General features: G+C 39.6%; 1 protein-coding gene across 3 annotated transcripts in view; it reads left to right on the top strand.

The window, feature by feature from the left end:
- The window catches only part of LOC143022082 (synaptotagmin-6-like), a 157,027-nt gene extending 139,878 nt beyond the window's left edge, over positions 1-17,149 (top strand). For 2 of the 3 annotated variants that reach the window (XM_076180045.1, XM_076180047.1), the window contains 7 exons: positions 162-299; positions 6,816-6,970; positions 9,309-9,477; positions 9,706-9,826; positions 10,421-10,592; positions 11,027-11,227; positions 11,945-17,149. In XM_076180045.1, the coding sequence (XP_076036160.1) occupies positions 162-299; positions 6,816-6,970; positions 9,309-9,477; positions 9,706-9,826; positions 10,421-10,592; positions 11,027-11,227; positions 11,945-11,948 (960 nt within the window). In that variant the 3' untranslated portion in view covers positions 11,949-17,149. Of the gene's footprint in view, positions 1-161; positions 300-6,815; positions 6,971-9,308; positions 9,478-9,705; positions 9,827-10,420; positions 10,593-11,026; positions 11,232-11,944 lie in introns of those variants that run through there. The other variant, XM_076180046.1, reaches the window with a different exon arrangement.
- Positions 17,150-17,500: the final 351 nt, after the last annotated feature.

Raw genomic sequence — 17,500 nt, 5'->3', positions numbered from 1 at the left:
TAGTTCCTTGAGACCCTTTTTCTTTTTTAACTATCTTCTCTCTTTGCAATTTCCCTGTAGCTTTCGTTCAGGGTGAATTGTTAACCGTTTCTTTTTTTATCGCTCACTTGTCACATCTATATTCAACAAATTGTTAACCGTTGATTTGATTTTGTTTTTAGCCTGAACTCTACCGGAACGAGCTTACCCGTCAGGCGTCGGTTGACTCAAGCAGCGGAGGCGCCTCAGACGCCGAGACCGCCGGCCATCTCCGGTTTAGTCTCAAGTACGACGCCGACATCGAGGGACTGGTGGTGTGCGTAAGTACCCGTTCAAGTAGAACCTTGGGCCGATTGTTTTCGATCTGTGATTTATTCCCTTTCCGCCCCTCGGTCTCCTATACCTGAGCTTAGATGTTACCCTTCTTCGAGTTTCCTTTCTTATTCAGAAAAAAAAGTCTTCTCTTTTTTTATGTATTCGTGTGAGCATGTGTGTCTTGCGTGTGTAAGTGGGTATATATATATATATATATATTATATATATTATATATACATTTATATATATATATATATATATATATATATATATGTATATATGTGTGTGTGTGTGTGTGTGTGTGTGTGTGTGTGTGTGTGTGTGTGTGTGTGTGTGTGTGTGTGTGTGTGTGTGTGATTCACCATGGTCTTGGACCACGTGTTGGACTCGTGATCGACAGCTATTACCTTCACGACAGAGATCTCAGAGTTCATACATGATCGATCTATGGTTAATGCTGTGACCTTACACACGCACACACACCCAACTCCCCACCCACGAGAGTTGGAGTAACGACCCGGAGCGCAGCGATACTGAAATTATTTTCAGCCCTGGGCGGGATTCGAACCCGGACCGCCGTAGTGGCAAGCGAGAATTCTAACCACAGCGCCACAGGGAAGTATGTGTGTGTGTGTGTGTGTGTGTGTGTGTGTGTGTGTGTGTGTGTGTGTGTGTGTGTGTGTGTGTGTGTCTATTTACCTGTAGTACAAAGGAAAAGAACACCGCTCTTGGGTTCCTGTCTCCTACTCTCAAAATTCATGACACCTGGTTTCAAATTCCCGTATGGTTCCAACATGGTCTATATCTTTATTTTCCATTGACGCATATTCCATTCTTGGACGAAACAGGGTTTCTATGAGTTTTCTCATCTCTTCGTCCATTTAGTGAAAGGTCACTTTTGGTCTGCAGGAGCTCATAAGTGTCTCCCACAATCCTGCTGAGGTGTCTCCTAGGTGACAGATTGTCTTTTATCAACACTTCCCAAATCTTTCCCCTTTTTTTGCTTTTGTAATGGATTCGCTTCCATTCCTCATTTTCAATTTATTTATTTTATTTTATTTATTTATTCATTTATTATTATTATTATTTTGCATTGAGATTAATTTTCTATTTCTAACTCCATGCGGACAGGGAGTCTAGATCTTTATGCAATAGCCTACAGTCCTCCTCGTTTTTCATTGCCTTTGCATCATCTACGAATATGTTGACATTGTTTGTTGTACCTTTCATCATGCCATTAGCATAGAAAATAATATAGCTGATTGCACTGAACCTCGTGGAACTCTACTAGTCACTGCTCTCTATCCTGACGTTTTATCCTTTACTACTGTCCACATGTACGATGTGTATTTCCCTGGGGAAAAAAAACCTGTGTGTGTGTGTGTGTGTGTGTGTGTGTGTGTGTGTGTGTGTGTGTATTCACTTAGTCTTTGGATCACGTGTTGGACTCGTGATCGACAGCTATTTCCCTCCTGGAAGAGAGCTCAGAGGGTGTGTGTGTGTGTGTGTGTGTGTGTGTGTGTGTGTGTGTGTGTGTGTGTGTGTGTGTGTGTGTGTGTGTGTGCATGTGTATGTGTGCATGTGTATGTGTGCATGTGTATGTGTGCATGTGTATGTGTGTGTATATGTGTGTGATGTGTGCGTTTACGTATGTGTGTATATTCACGCGTGCGCACGCCTGCGCGTATATTTAGACGTGCAAACGTGTGTGTGTGTGCGAGTGTGCGCGTGTGGGTGTACATGCACGTGTGTACGTAGACCCCGACAATCGGTCTCGTAACCTTTGTCATGTGAACGCATCACGTGGGTGACGGACACATGTCACAGTGTTAACACTGTCGTCGCCTGTACATTGTTGTGAGGTCCCAGAGGCGTAGGTAGCGGCAGTGAACGTGGGAAGGGAGTGAGAGTTGCTTGCTTGTTCGTTGCCTTGTTTGTCCCAGCAATCCAGACAGGTGTCTACCCACGATTGCACGGCTCAGGACGTTGTGACCCTGACACAGCGCAGCGTGGAGTGATGCGTGTACTGGCAACAAACAAACCTTATCGCGACTGACTGGGATTCCACAGGGTTGAATAAAATAGCCTGACGTCAGTTATATAAAAGAGAAAAGTGCCAGGAAGAATGAAAGGTATCAACTATCACACACACCTTCGTTTCCGAGGGAGTGCCATGGCGATAGACAAAAATTTCCTGACGGCAGAGAAAACCAAAAATAAAAGTGAAAAAATGCCACCCGATACTCGGAGAATCATCATTTTGTAGAGATACAGAGGCTGCACCAACCCCCGAGGGTTAGACTGGTGGTCCTGCCATGGAGCCTCAAAGCCGAGCACTTTCGCTGTCATAGAGAAACGTTACTGGGTCAGATTCATTTGTCCACATTTTGTGTGTGTGTGTGTGTGTGTGTGTGTGTGTGTGTGTGTGTGTGTGTGTGTGTGTGTGTGTGTGTGTGTGTGTGTGTGTGTGTGTGTGTGTGTGTGTGAGTGTGTGCGCGCGTGCGTGTGGGGAGGGGCTTGGCATTTCCTTGTTACCATTACCACGGTAAGCCTCAGTTCATCGTTTGTTAATCTCGTCGATTCATTGATAAAGACATCCCTGGTTCACTAGTTCCCACCCCACCCCCCAAAAAGATAAATTAATTAATAAAATAAAAATTTCTAACGTGAGATAAAACAATATCTCGCGGTCAATCACGGCCAAAAATAGGTTAACGTTTAAATTGGGGGAGGCCTTATGATGGATAAAATTGTTTGGCCTGAAAAAATACACATCACTAGTGACTACGTATTTCGGTCCTCAGCAGAATAAGATCCTTTATCTTTGTCCCCAAAAAAAAAAAAAAAAAAATACACGTCTCTCTTGAAGGAACTAACTCAGAAAAGGAAAGATACTTTCTGAGTTAATCATGTGTGTCTGTTGTTTATACAAACATCGACTACGTTGGACAAGACCTCCATCTGGAATTGTGATTCACCTTGGTCTTTGGATCACGTGTTGGACTCGTGATCGACAGTTTTTTCCCTCCCGGAAGAGAGCTCAGAGCCAATGATGTGTCCAATGATTGGTTGCGTGTAACGCTGAAACCGGGCGGTGTGATGGTATAATCTATTCATTACATTATCCATTAATCTATTCATCACATGCGAGTGTGCATAAAGTCGGACAGCTCGATTTTTTTTTATCTCCTTGTTGAGGTCACCGTTATAAATTTTTATAATTCATTAGTGATGTGCCAACCGCATATAATTTTTGTTCATGAGGGACTATCATTTTCCATACAATTAATAACAATCTATCCTTTTCACTAGTATTACCAATTTATCATCATTACTATTGCAATACTAAAAATAAGAAAAAGAATAAGAATAAGAATTGTAACATTGGGTGAGGTTGGATATGATCCCTGTTAATATGTTCATTTGTCATTTAGATCCATCCCCTGTTCTCATATCAAGTTTGATACGTTTCAATAATTCTATCACCTTTTACTGCGGTTTTGTAGTCCAAAGTATATTCGATACAAGTGTATTAGACTTACCAACAAGTATGAGTAAAGAAAAAGTATACTTTTGGTACAGTATCTAGTAGATACTGTAGCAGAATTTGTCGTTGAGTAGATAATCTACTCAACGACAAATTCCATTTTCGCGATGAATTATATTTTTGTTTTCATCTCTCTAATCCGATTTCGGGAAACTTCTAGAAGCACACACCTACGCGATATAGTAATAGAAAATTAAATAATAATTTTGTAAATTATTATACATCAACGTAATATACGTTATCTTTGTTTTGGTAGAGGCGGAGGTCGAATAAACTGAAATATGCTAAATTCGTCTATTCTAATCCAACCTAACCTAACCTGCATTTAGTAATGCGGTACCTGTAATTCTAGAGGTCATCATGCCGTCATTGTTGTCTTCGACCTCCGAATCTATCAAAACAAAGATGGCGTCTAAAGGAGTCTACGCAACTTCGTTCGTTTCTGCATAGCTTTTTAACAACGTTTCCTGATATTGATTCCCGCCAAGAAAAATATCTATTTCATTGATGTATTATAATTTACAAAACTCATATTTTAATTGCTATACCGCGTAGGTGTGCACTTCTAAAAAAGAAAGAAAAAAAACGTTCCTCGATATTTGTTTTTCCTGTTGCATATATTTTTCTCCTTCTTTCTTTATCCTCCCCGCACGAAATCCAATCACTCGAGAGAAATTAAAACTAAGATCGAGTTACACATCTCAGAGTGAAAATCAACAAGACATTAATTGATTTGAATGACAAAATACCGCGATATTAAAAAAACTGAAAAAAATCACACATGTTCAAAGAAACACCGACCATTGGCAAAATAGACACATCTAACATTTTCCGTTTGTCAGTTGTATAACAAAGATGAGTCAATGGCATTATGAGGGTCTAACAATTGTCAGTTAGAACGGCAGTCACAAACAGAAACAAGCTCAGGAAATTATCATATCACATAGATCATACATACGATGATATACGATTCATGGGAAATGGTAATGAAGAGTGACAAATGAATTAATATTCTATGGATACATACTTTTCTGAATTCTTGTGCTCATTTGTAGTTGTCACGTAGAGTTGTCTTGCAGAGAAACGACGACTTTCGACTTGATTTTATTCACAAACTGATCCGATTCACACTCACCACAAAACGACGGTCCCTTCACAAAAACCCAGTTTCACTCGCATGCTCGTATAACTTTATCTAGATTACACACATCGTTTCTTACACTAATCACAGGTCTACGTTATTCATAGTAACCCGAATATATTGTTATTTAAAAGCGTGGCTGTCAAACTAAAATGTCAGCGTCGAAGCCAGCCTACTTTGCCTCAGTCGACATAACTGTTCGCCTCAAGATAGAAACAAATTAAATTCAGTGTCACTCACAACACATTTTCCTTTGTTACATATAATATCACAAACACAACGAAGATCATTGTTATCTAAAAAATCGAATTCTTTGTAGTAAGAGATTGTTCTTCGATTTTACAATTAAAACTTTCAAATATTTGGAATCAAAACAACGAATCCACAGCCACAGAAACGATTCGGATTTAAAGAAAACGGGAAAGTCGACGACGATGACGTACGGTCGTCAACAAACAGACGCGAGCCAACTCGTTAGACTCTTTCATAGATGTCGATAGTATTAAACTACAGATTACATGCAACAAATAATAAACGTTATCTGAATCGTGATGGAAATGGATAATAATCTCTCAGTTCAGAACGACAGTCATGCATTGCTATGGCCGGTGTAAAGCTGTCACTGTGATGACGGTTATTGAGCTGATGTTTGTTCCTTTGAATTAGCCGCCGCCACTGTACGTTGTAAATAGACACAAACACAACTTGGCTTCACCTTTCCGTTTCTTATTATTATCATTATTATTCGAGCTGCATTAACTCTAAATTGCATGATCATATTATGCATTTTCAATCAATCTTAGAGCACCCACGTAAGTGATTTGGTGTTCGGGTGTTATAGACGATAAATTCCCACGGAACTCTGGTCTTTTCCATTTGTTTTAACGAAGTAAATTACAATACATCGACAATCCTACAAACTGTGTGTGTGTGTGTGTGTGTGTGAATTTACCTAGTTTCATTTACCTATAAATATTTGTATCTTACGGGAAGGGGAGATAAGCTTGTGGTATCCCGTCTTTGTATTTCGTATTGTCTAGTTTGTTCGTAAATCCGTGTATAGTTTTTGCACACACTATTGTTTCGTCCAGTTTGTTCCAGACATCCACCTTTCTGTGGGGAAAGCTGTTTTTTCAGATGTGTGTGTGTGTGTGTGTGTGTGTGTGTGTGTGTGTGTGTGTGTGTGTGTGTGTGTGTGTGTGTGTGTGTGTGTGTGTGTGTGTGTGTGTGTGTGTGTGTGTGTGTGTGTGTGTGTGTGTGTGTGTGCGTGTGCCTTCCGTGTTGTGTGATACTCTTCCTTCTATTCTGGCGGTACAATCTCTTAAATTTCTTCTCGACCAGACTTCTTCATCTCCATGGGAGCTCATTTTCCTTCTCTCCTTTGTGGCAAGGAACACATCTCGATGTTTCGTCCCTTCGAAGTGAACTTTCTACAGCTAAATGAACGCTGTACGAAATTGGCAGTTACCAATAAGTCTATCAAAAGGAACACTATGCGTAGACGTAGACTCTATTAGTACGTCGTTTCATTTGCTACAACTGTAACAAGTGAAGTGTATAAATAAAGGGGTCTGTCTTAACATGGTATTCATTTTGATATGAATAAACGCTCCCTCCTCCTCTACTCATCCACCCTCTGGTGATAATACGAAAGAGCATATAGGGCCACGCCATTCACGAAGTGATTTTAATTCCGTCACATGAACATATCTCGTTTGTGTATATATTTACTTACTCGCTTAGTGTACATTCATTATTATATAATCTCCCTCCTTCTTTCCTCCGTCCTGTCTCTGACGTCATAACCCTTCCTCCCTCCTTCCTCTCCTCCAGGTGGTGCAGGCTACGGAGCTCCCCGTAAAGGACGTTAGCGGTTCTTCGGACCCTTACGTCAAGGTCTACCTCCTTCCTGACCGAAAGAAGCGGTTCAGCACCAAGGTTCACCGACGGAACCTGAACCCGGTCTTCAACGAAACCTTCGTCTTCAGGTGAGTAAGCGTGACACCTGGTTCGATATTTGAACTTTTGTCAAGATCGTTGGCAAGGCGACCAATGGTAGCTCGGCGTCATTGGGACACGGTGGTCTAGAGCCAAGTGCGTTTATATGAAGTTCCTACATCATTTTACCCATGAGGATCTTATCATTCTTCCTCTTCCCTTCGACTTCTTCTTATTCTTTCTTTCTTTCTTCTTCTTCTTCTTCTTCTTCTTCTTCTTCTTCTTCTTCTTATCATTATTACTTTTTCGTCTTCTTCTTCTTCCTCTTCTTTTTCTTCTTCTTCGTTTCCTTTTTCTTCTTTTCCTTCCTTTCCTCTTTTCGTTCTTCTCTTTTTCTTTTTTCTTCTTTTCCTTCTTTTCCTCTTGTCATTCTTCTCTTTTTTCTTATTCTTTTAATTTTTATTTTTCTTCTTCTTCTCTTTCTTCTTCTTCTTCTTCTTCTTCTTCTCTTTCTTCTTCTTCTTCTTCTTCTTCTTCTCTTTCTTCTTCTTCTTCTTCTTCTTCTTCTTCTTTTTCTTCTTCTTCTTCTTTGGAGAGGGTCAGTGCCAGGTGGGGTGTTTGACTATAAGATCCCATTGTCAGAACCATAAGCCAAGCCATGAAGATAATGGCATTATTATGGTGACGTTATAAAAGAATGACGTCACGGAGATGATAATGTAACTCTCCTGGATTTTGGGAACCCAGGTGAAAATAAGCATAGGGTATTAATTTTCGCTGATGATTTTCATGGTGATAGCACGTACTCTGGATGCATTCTAAGCCCTGACTAGGTGACCATAGTTTTCCCATACAGACGATCTTATCAAAGGTCATTAGGAAGTTGAGTACATAAGGATTTATCCGTATCAGTATTCTAACCCTTGAAGTCCCTATGTTACCTTTAAAGATTCATTTCTGGCTGACGCTATACGATATATTTCGACTGAGGAGATCTATAGATGTAAGAGGATCATAAGAAAATGTCGAGATGATTTCTTTTTACGTGTCACCCTTGGCTGCCAGGGTGACAAAAAGATATCCTACACTACATACCAACTTTGAAAAAAAAAATCAAAGACACCGAAAATTTCCTCTTTTTTTCTACTTCAGCTGAGTGATACAACTTAGGTTTCTTTGATCTTTTTATAGAATTTATACTCACAGACTTTTAGATGCTCCCCAGAGGATGTCTGCCAAATTTGATCGAGGTCTCTCTCTCTCTCTCTCTCTCTCTCTCTCTCTCTCTCTCTCTCTCTCTCTCTCTCTCTCTCTCTCTCTCTCTCTATTAGTTAAACTTGATCGAGGTCCCACGCGGCCATACAGTTTGTAAGGCTTTTTCTATTTTATTTTTTTCTTGCAAGTTCTTCTCTCCCTATTCACCTATCTATCCACCTATCTATCTATTTATCTATCTATCAATTTATCTGTCTATCTATCTATCTGTCTGTCTATTCATATATATATATACCTACATATATTTCTCTCTCTCTCTCTCTCTCTCTCTATATATATATATATATATATATATATATATATACATATATATATATATATATATATATATATATATATATATATATCCCATGAGTTGTATTTTTTTTTTTTTTTTTTTTAAGCTTCAAAGCTTATGTACTCGAGGCTCCTGGGGAAAGTGTGACAGACAAACGGACGGACTGACAAACATGGCTCTTATTACAATTCAAATTAAGGCTAGGAGAGTCGGATGAACGTCGTTTCCGCTTGCGTGTACAATCGTGGACAAAAGTCTGGCCCCTGTTCCCGTCACGTTAAACCCAATCTCTCAAGGTTTGGGGGAAGAAGCGGACGTGAATTCCTAGGAAGATCCTCAGAGGTGAATAGAATCGTTTAGTGGAAGCCAAAAACCTTTAAAACCCAGCATACTGTCCTTTAGTCAACAATCTAGTATAACTGTGTAGGTCTCAAATAAATGCGTGTGTGGTATGTGTGTATGTGTGTGTCTGTGATTGTGAGTGTGCGTGTGTGTGTGTGTATGTGTGTGTGAGTATATATATATATATATATATATATATATATATATATATATATATATATATATATATATGTTGTGTGTGTGTGTGTGTGTGTGTGTGTGTGTGTGTGTGTGTGTGTGTGTGTGTGTGTGTGTGTGTGTGTGTGTGTGTGTGTGTGTGTGTGCGTGTGTGAGCGTATACATGTGTGTGTATGTATGTATGTGTATGTATATGCATGTGTGTGTGTGTGCGTGCCTTCAGTTTGTCCTAAAAAAAAGGAACAAATCTGAAAACCAAATTTCTTGTATTTTCCCATGAAAACCGAGAACCGGTGTTAATACGGGGTTGCCTGCAGCGTTCCCTGGAGCGACCTCAAGGACCACACGCTCCAGTTCAGCGTGTACGACTTCGACCGCTTCAGCCGCAACGACCTCATTGGCCAAGTCGTCCTCGAGGGAGTGGCCGACTACTGCGACCCACACTCTGAGGTCCAGTATGACATGGACATTCTCACGGCTAAGAGTGTGAGTATTACGTCATACCTGAGTAATATATCTATAAGAGTGAGTAGACTTTTTCTTCAATTTGATTTGATAATTATATCCCTTCTTTTGTCTCCCTTTTTCTTCTTTCTTTCTCTGCTTCTTCTCTCCCTTCCTCCTCCTCTTCTCGTTCTTCTTTCTTCTTCCTCTGTGGTGTGTTGGTGTGCGTAAACTGCTTCTCGGTGCTGATGTTCCTTTTCTCTATGACAGGAAAGCCGCGAGCTGGGCGAAGTCATGCTGAGTCTTTGTTACTTGCCGACGGCCGGCAGACTTACCGTCACCGTGATCAAGATGCGCTCCCTCACCGCCATGGACATTACAGGGTCGTCAGGTAAGGCGTGACCTGCACTCCTGTTATTGGTGTGATGTGACAATAGTATATATACAGTATATACAGTATATATATATAAATATGTATATATATATATATATATATATATATATATATATATATGTATATATGAATAGAATCGCCATTGACGGCGTATGTCAATCAAATAATTCAGACAGTCACCCCCGGATACGAACCGGGACCTTGCGAAATACAAAGCCGCAGCTCTACCAACTGAGCTATTGAGACTTAAAATTATCCAGCTTAGGAGTTTATCTAACTCCCGAAGTGCGAAATACAAAACCGAAGCTCAACCGACTGATCTATTGATAAACTTCCAAGTTGGAGAATTTTAAGTCTCAATAGCTCAGTCGGTAGAGCTTCGGCTTTGCATTTCGCACTTCGGGAGTTAGATAAACTTCCAAGTTGGAGAATTTCAAGTCTCAATAGCTCAGTCGGTAGAACTTCGACTTTGCATTTTGCAAACATGGGATCCACATGTCATGTACATTCTTGGGAATATAATGGGACCTTCCACCAGTCATGCAAATACAGATCACTAGAGGAGAATAACACGGACTGTTTCACCTGCAGACCCTTACGTGAAGGTCAATGTCCTTTGCCACGGACGTCGCATCAAGAAACGCAAGACGTCGGTGCAAAGGGCAACACTCAACCCAGTGTATAACGAGGCTCTTGTCTTCGACATCCCCAACGAACACATCGAGGATGTCACGCTGCTCGTCAAGGCCATTGACTACGACAGGTAAGGCCCAAGAGCTCCAAGACCCCGTCCGGGGTACTCACCGCTCAAGTTGAATGTAGTTCTTTAAGGATGGGTGACATTCCTAAGAACAAGTGCCTGGCAGTACTTATTTATTTATTTATCTATTTTTATTCTTTATTTATTTATTTATTTATTTATTTTGTGTGTGACTGGAACAAAATATACATTCAAAATAGGATGCTGGTCGTTTTTAGCTACTATTAATTATTTTTTATTTATTTATTTATTTATTTTTTTTTTTTGGTTTGAGCTTGGGTTACTATGTGTCGGGATTGACCATTGTGCACATACACCTTCTAAACGGCGACATTGTTGCCTAGCGTGCCCAAATTTCTGGTACTTGAACCAGCGACGTGGGCGTGGGTGGTATTTTTTTACTTCATATTTTAGGTAACCTGCCACATTCATTCCAGGGTTGGCGCCAACGAGTTGATGGGCGTGGTGGCTATCGGGTGCCATGTGCTTGGTACCGGGCGTGATCACTGGCTCCATATGCTTGAGACGCCCAGGCAGCCCGTGGCTCAATGGCACGCCCTCATGGACAGCGTCCCACCCTCTCTCTCACTCACTCCAACGCGATCTCTCCCACCGCCCCTGTCATGCCTCAATACCACGTGAGTGATTCCATCTCAGGAACTTCGTTTCTGCACGTACTGTGGCGAAAGATTTGAACCGCCCTTTACCGAGCTGAGGTTCCTCCTCTAAGCAACCAGAATAAGATCCTTGAAAGTGTCCAAGATCTACTCTTAGGGAACAGAGATTTCAAACCCCTTTGACTGGATGACGTCTCCCGTAGATCATATCATTCTGGTTAATATTCGAATATTCTCTTCAGCTGAGAGGGCAGGGATGCTGACTGGATGAAATTTGGGTGGGGGAGGGGGGTTCTATCAAATGAGACTCAGTTTTGATCCCAGGTCTGCTCCTTCTCGGCTGAATATATAATAATAACTGTCAGACGTCGACCACAACAAAATTTATCTTTAGTACTACGCTTAGTCGCAATACTTTTTATGCAAGGATTCAAAGACCATCCCTTTTTAAAGTTAACATTTCTGGGAAAAGGGCTTAATTATAAAGGTTGAATGAAAAAAATATATATATTATGACAAAAAAATATAAGATGTCTTCAACGGCATATTTATTGGTACGGCCTAACTTTACCGCCTGTTCTGTCTTCATTAAAGTTGCAAAAAGAAAATGTCCAATACATATGCCTACCTTCTACAAGTATTCATATAAGTTTTTCTGGACTTATTTAGAAAATAGAACTTTAGTATTTGATTGAAGACATTTCCCACCTAAATTTCTGCTCTCTCCTTTTTTTTCAGATGAAGAAACACTGGAAAGTGATTTTCTGACATGTTTCCGCCCGCTCGGCACACAATTTTTGTTACTCTTTTGTGGTCAGTCCGAAGTAGATCGCAAAACCAATGCATCTGTTACATTGGAGCCCCTCTTGTGGAGGAGCGAAACAGCAAAGTCCTTCGAGGTGAGGTCAACCTCCGAAATTATTGCGAGGCTATTTAGATTTGGCCCTGCAGAACCTTGCAACGGCGACCTAAAACACAAATACGGAACGTGTTTCTTGTCGCTGCCAATGACCTCCAAATCGGCCCGGGAGACTAAGGGTGCTCGCTGGAATTTCAGCCCATGTCGCTCTATCAACCTCTCACTCACTGACTGAGCAGCCAAAGCAGGACAACTGTTGGATTATGATGTTAAAGTGCATGATACTAATCATGATCTCTAGAAGCTTTAAGGAAAAACAGCGGTGTTAAAGAAGTTATCTTCCCATTTCAGTGTTTTCCCATCGTATGTATGAAGTTACTGATAGACAGAACGATATTCAAGTCATGGCTAAGCTTTTGTGGCGCAATTAATTAATGAAGAATTAGAAAGTTCTCAAATTTTTACTTTCTGTCTTCGTCAAACAATTTTAAGACTTTTTTTTTGTATGTTGACTCTGAGGTAGACTTTTTTACATAATTAGTTTTAGTATGGAAATACATCATTTTGATCTGAAATGTACATATTCCGTATTCCCACATCGTTATGTAGTTCATCTCACACAAACAAAATAATCGCCTTCATTTCATTTGTAGTCATTAGAATAGTGCCAAAGCTGCTTATGCAGACATAAATGCGTTTAGTTAGCAACCAATTAAAACTCCACTAGAATAGAGCATCCTTAGAAGCACATTAACTAGCTCCTTCCCAGCACAACAACCTGGAAGGCTGGTCCCATCTATATATATATATAGCCCAAACCCATCTTAGCAAGACCTGCCACCTGGTTCCTGCCGCTTGTACGCAGGTCGTACGAAAGCATTGCACCTCTGGCAACCGCGTAGGTAAAGTCTAATTCACCTCACAGCCATATTATATTATCATTCCACCACACCTAGCATGCGAGCTGGTTCATCAGTCGGTCTAGAATACAGTAAGTGTTTGGTCAAATATCATGGCCAAAATAATGACGTTAAACTAGTGGTTTTGCTTAAGTGTTGGCAATGTAAGTAGACGCTTGCTCTAAAGGAGTTAGCAAGAGTTTAATAACTTTATGAATGTTTGTAGATAAGCGACTTCTTATAATACATGGATCAGTGTATTGAGAATAGTTATATTGGATAGAACAATGCGATGATTATAATTGTTTATAATCTTCGTGTTCAACATGAATTGTACCAAGACTCAATGCTCCATATTTCAAAGGTAGGATGGTCAAACCAATCTAATTCTTTGTGTTCTTGGTATTGAACTGATCCTTCTCCATCTTTCTCTAACCTAATCATCTATCTCGATGCATTTCTTTTCTTCGGGTTGTCTTTGTTGTGTGATTGGTTTACATCGAACGCTCAAGATTTCCTTGTTCCTTTTTTGATGGCGTCTTGGTTAACGGTCACCGGCCGTTCTGCTTCCGTGCCTAGCTTGCCTCCCTTGCCTCTTGACAGGCGTCTCGACTCCTAACGTTAGACTTCCGTCGCATCGTAAGACTCAATGCCTTCGTGAACAAAATTCACTGCAGCCAATGAGGAGTCCATTAGGAAAGGACCAATAGTTTCCCACGGTATCAGTCACCGTTGTCTTCCTCCTGCCCAAAATTAGATTTCTTAACCAGATAAACGCAGGACAAATCTCACCCTCTCCCAAGTACTGTACGACTTTATGCCTTAGCCAGTAATATAAACAAATTTTGATTCCCCCACCTCTTATCAAATTTCTAATCTCCCACCCCTTGCAAGGTCTAATGATAATCAGGCTCAAGTCACTCTATTATTGCAATGGGTTTTTGAACCTTAAAATTCATATCAGTTCTCAACTGCTGTGCCTTGGACCCAACTTTACCGGAAGTCCTCAACTACTTTCCCGCCTTGCTACGTCATGTCGCCATACCACGGCGATGCCTCTCTGCTCAGAGAAACGCTATTTTAATCTGCAAAGCTGACAAATGGGGTTTAACCAATAATTACACGTTCTTTCAGTCTAATGTAGAAAAAAAGAGAAGTATGGTACGAATACTATTATTGCGTAGTTATATTAGATTATATGAAGAATTGTCTATTTTTATTCGGGTTGGAAAGATTTACGAAAAAAAAAACTTTTTAGAGAACTACCTTGGAATGATTTCCTCGTCACCCTAGCATAGGGTGAAACCTAAACCCAAATCTAAAGCGCCTGAAGTGTGTAAAAATGAATCAGAACTCTTACTGAAGCTACGATAAGTTGAACATAGTTCTATGATTTGCTGAGTGAGGAGTGTGGAAAGTCCCTGCTGCTGGGCTACAGTAAGGCCAATTACCGATTGAGGTAATGTGCTTCTTGAATCGTAATCTTTCTAGGGCATACGTGGCCTTCCATGATTTCAAAAAGGCTGAATCTATGGCCGTATTTTCGAACGAAATATAATATCGAGAGGGAGTACATATCAAAGTAAAATCTATTAATATCAATTCAGTTCACTTTGCCTCCATAATTCGTAAAATCCAGGACAGGGGCGGAGCATCAGAGCTATGATGTCATCTGGCACGAGCACAGACCAGCCACTTGTTCAGTATGTTTTATACATCCTCTTCTATTTACACCAAGTGACGTCACACACAAGTCATACCTCTCTGTATGTGATCTGACCTTATATCTAGTAGTAAGGCTTTGCCTCAAAAATGAGTAGCCGTATGGTTAGAGGAAATACGGTCCATAATTGTGAAGGATTGGTGCTGGGACCCTAAATTTCAGCTTACGGTACCTACTATATGCCCCAAAAGATAAACTCTGAGAAGTGGACGTTTCTCCCACGTGAATGAAATCGTCTGGCATCAGCCACAATAAAATCACTAAAAGTACGACATTCCTCAACGGGTTAACCGAGAGTTTATATACCTACTGAGGAGTGTTTCCCTTATCTGAATAAAAACTATATTTTTTTCCAAATGAATAATTTCATCTAGCGTCTTTCCAAGATCAAAATATTTAAGTTAAACTGAAGAAGTTAAGCCGAATGAGTTAATTTAATTAATGCAGACGCTATCGTGTTACGCGCAGGGACCAATTCAATTATTTAGTGCATATCATGCAACGCAAAGTCTGTCCACGTGCAAGGGGGAGGGGCTTATGAGTGACGTCATGTCGCGCTGGATATACATATACCATGCAAGTCGTTCTTATATCGAATTCAGCTCGCTGACTCTTGTCTAACAATAATGTTTCCAACAACTTGGACGTATTTTGCGTATCGTAACGCTGATCTTAAAGTCAAGACTAGAGTAAATATTTTTCTAAGAACTCTTAGTGACTTCTAAGGAAAAGGTCTTTCACGAGTCTTTGCTAAGACAACTTGAACGAAGATTTTGAGGATACACAAGAATTTAGCCACTAATGACTTTGTAGTACTTACGGTTGGTATGAAAGCCTAAAATTTGCTAATTGTTTGCAAATCACACCATAAGAACTTCTACTGCAAGGGCAATAGACAACATAAGCAAGCTGGTGAAATCAAATACCAAGAAACAATCTTAAGTATTAAATACCATTCAGAACATTTGTCACCCTCAAAATTATGATAATTCCCAGTGTTAAGCCTTTAACATTGCAGGATCCTGATCTAAAATGGGTCAGTGTTACTAATCATTTCTAATTATGAACGAACTATTTCCTCAGGACTTCAACCGATTTTGATTCTTAGTACTACAAAAAAGACAATTATTCTTATATTGACTGATGAACTTAAATAATAATAAGAGTAAAGTTTACCTCTTCCTTGCATGGTCGTGTATATCCAGGGCCAAGTGACAAATCTACCTCAAAGTTTCCGTCATCGATTACGGTGGCAATCAGCGATCATGGAATCCTTGTCTCTAAGACTGAATACTCTAATACATCTCTATTTCTCTATTGATAACACGCATGAATCCAAGGAAACAATAGACTATCTAAATCCTATGGTGCATTTAAGATATAACTAGTTTCATTAATCAGGAATTTTCAGTGTAAATAAACCAATGCAGTGAAATTGAATATTATCATTGTCGGTGCTTAAGATAACCATGTAGAGAAATATGTAAGGTATCACGAGGAAATGATAATTACATTCGTAATACATACATGCATACATACATACATACATATATACATACATACACACATATATACATACATACATACATACATACATATTTCTCAGTAGAACTGTTTTCTGAGTCAGTTTGGCGAAACAAAGAGTTTGGTCGGTCTTAGCGTGTTAATTCGATTGATAGGCTATTGGAGATATCTGGGAACCACGAATCGTCTACAAGATAAACCTGGAGCAATGGTGGGAGTGACTTCGCTATGACGACTCTGTTTTCAAATCTTATTCTGACGATTTATGACAGACGATTTTATTCAGGTACAGAGGTATTTCGTGTTTAAGGAGTTATTTTTATTTTTCTTCTACAAAATTCGCGAAGTTATCACTTAGTACAGTTTAAGAATTTAATACCTTTTTAGAGTTTAGTCCTTTTAGAATTGAATTCTATATCAACAATTAGTGCGTTTCATACCTTTGGTTCACGTCTTTTATTAATTTAATTAATTTATTTTTGAGTGAAGCTTCTCATGTGATTTTTTAAATTAGTGACATTTTTAAACGTCGACGATCATAATTACACAAACAAAAGAAATATTAATACTTTCGTGATGACACCCATCCGCTTTTAGTGAAACATTGCATGATTTCTAGTTGCCACCATAATCAGTCGGACGTATGATACCAACTAGCATTTGATACATAGACAAACATGATAAATTTGGGTCAAGGGTCTGTCAGTTGCCTGTTATAGTTAGTCGAAGACATGTAGATATAAATAGAATATATATTATTACTCATAGATAGGATAGTATGAAGTAGTTCAAGGATAGAATATCATTAGAATATTTGTGTCGCATACGAGAGTGATCACGTGGTAATAGGTCGTATTGAAAAAACGAACTTATTTCAAAAAATCTGGAAATATTCTTATGTTCTCGATCGTCGTAAAATTACATTCACATATAGTACAATATATGTATATATATGTATGTGCATATATATATATATGTATGTGCATATATATATATATATATATATATATATATATATATATATATATATATATATATATATATATATACCTCAATCCCTTTTATGAAGAGGGAATGCAGCGAGGACCCTCGTAGTTTATCCGTTTGATCTTTACCGAGTCTCCTTTCCCTCCACCGCTCCCGCATCGACTCATCTCCGAAGATGTGAAGACCGTTCCTTTAGGCCGCGGCAACCATGCAAACCCTTTCTCCATACATTCCACCTCTATCGCTCTCCTCCCTGTTTCTTCCAACATACCACGTGCACCCAAAACTACTTCCACCCCCAT

Source organism: Oratosquilla oratoria, chromosome 43 (genome assembly GCF_046742065.1).
Source record: "Oratosquilla oratoria isolate Oo_2021 chromosome 43, ASM4674206v1, whole genome shotgun sequence".
Taxonomy (NCBI): domain Eukaryota; kingdom Metazoa; phylum Arthropoda; class Malacostraca; order Stomatopoda; family Squillidae; genus Oratosquilla; species Oratosquilla oratoria.
Note: the sequence above shows the minus strand (reverse complement) of the source record. Positions and strands in the feature narration are given on the sequence as shown.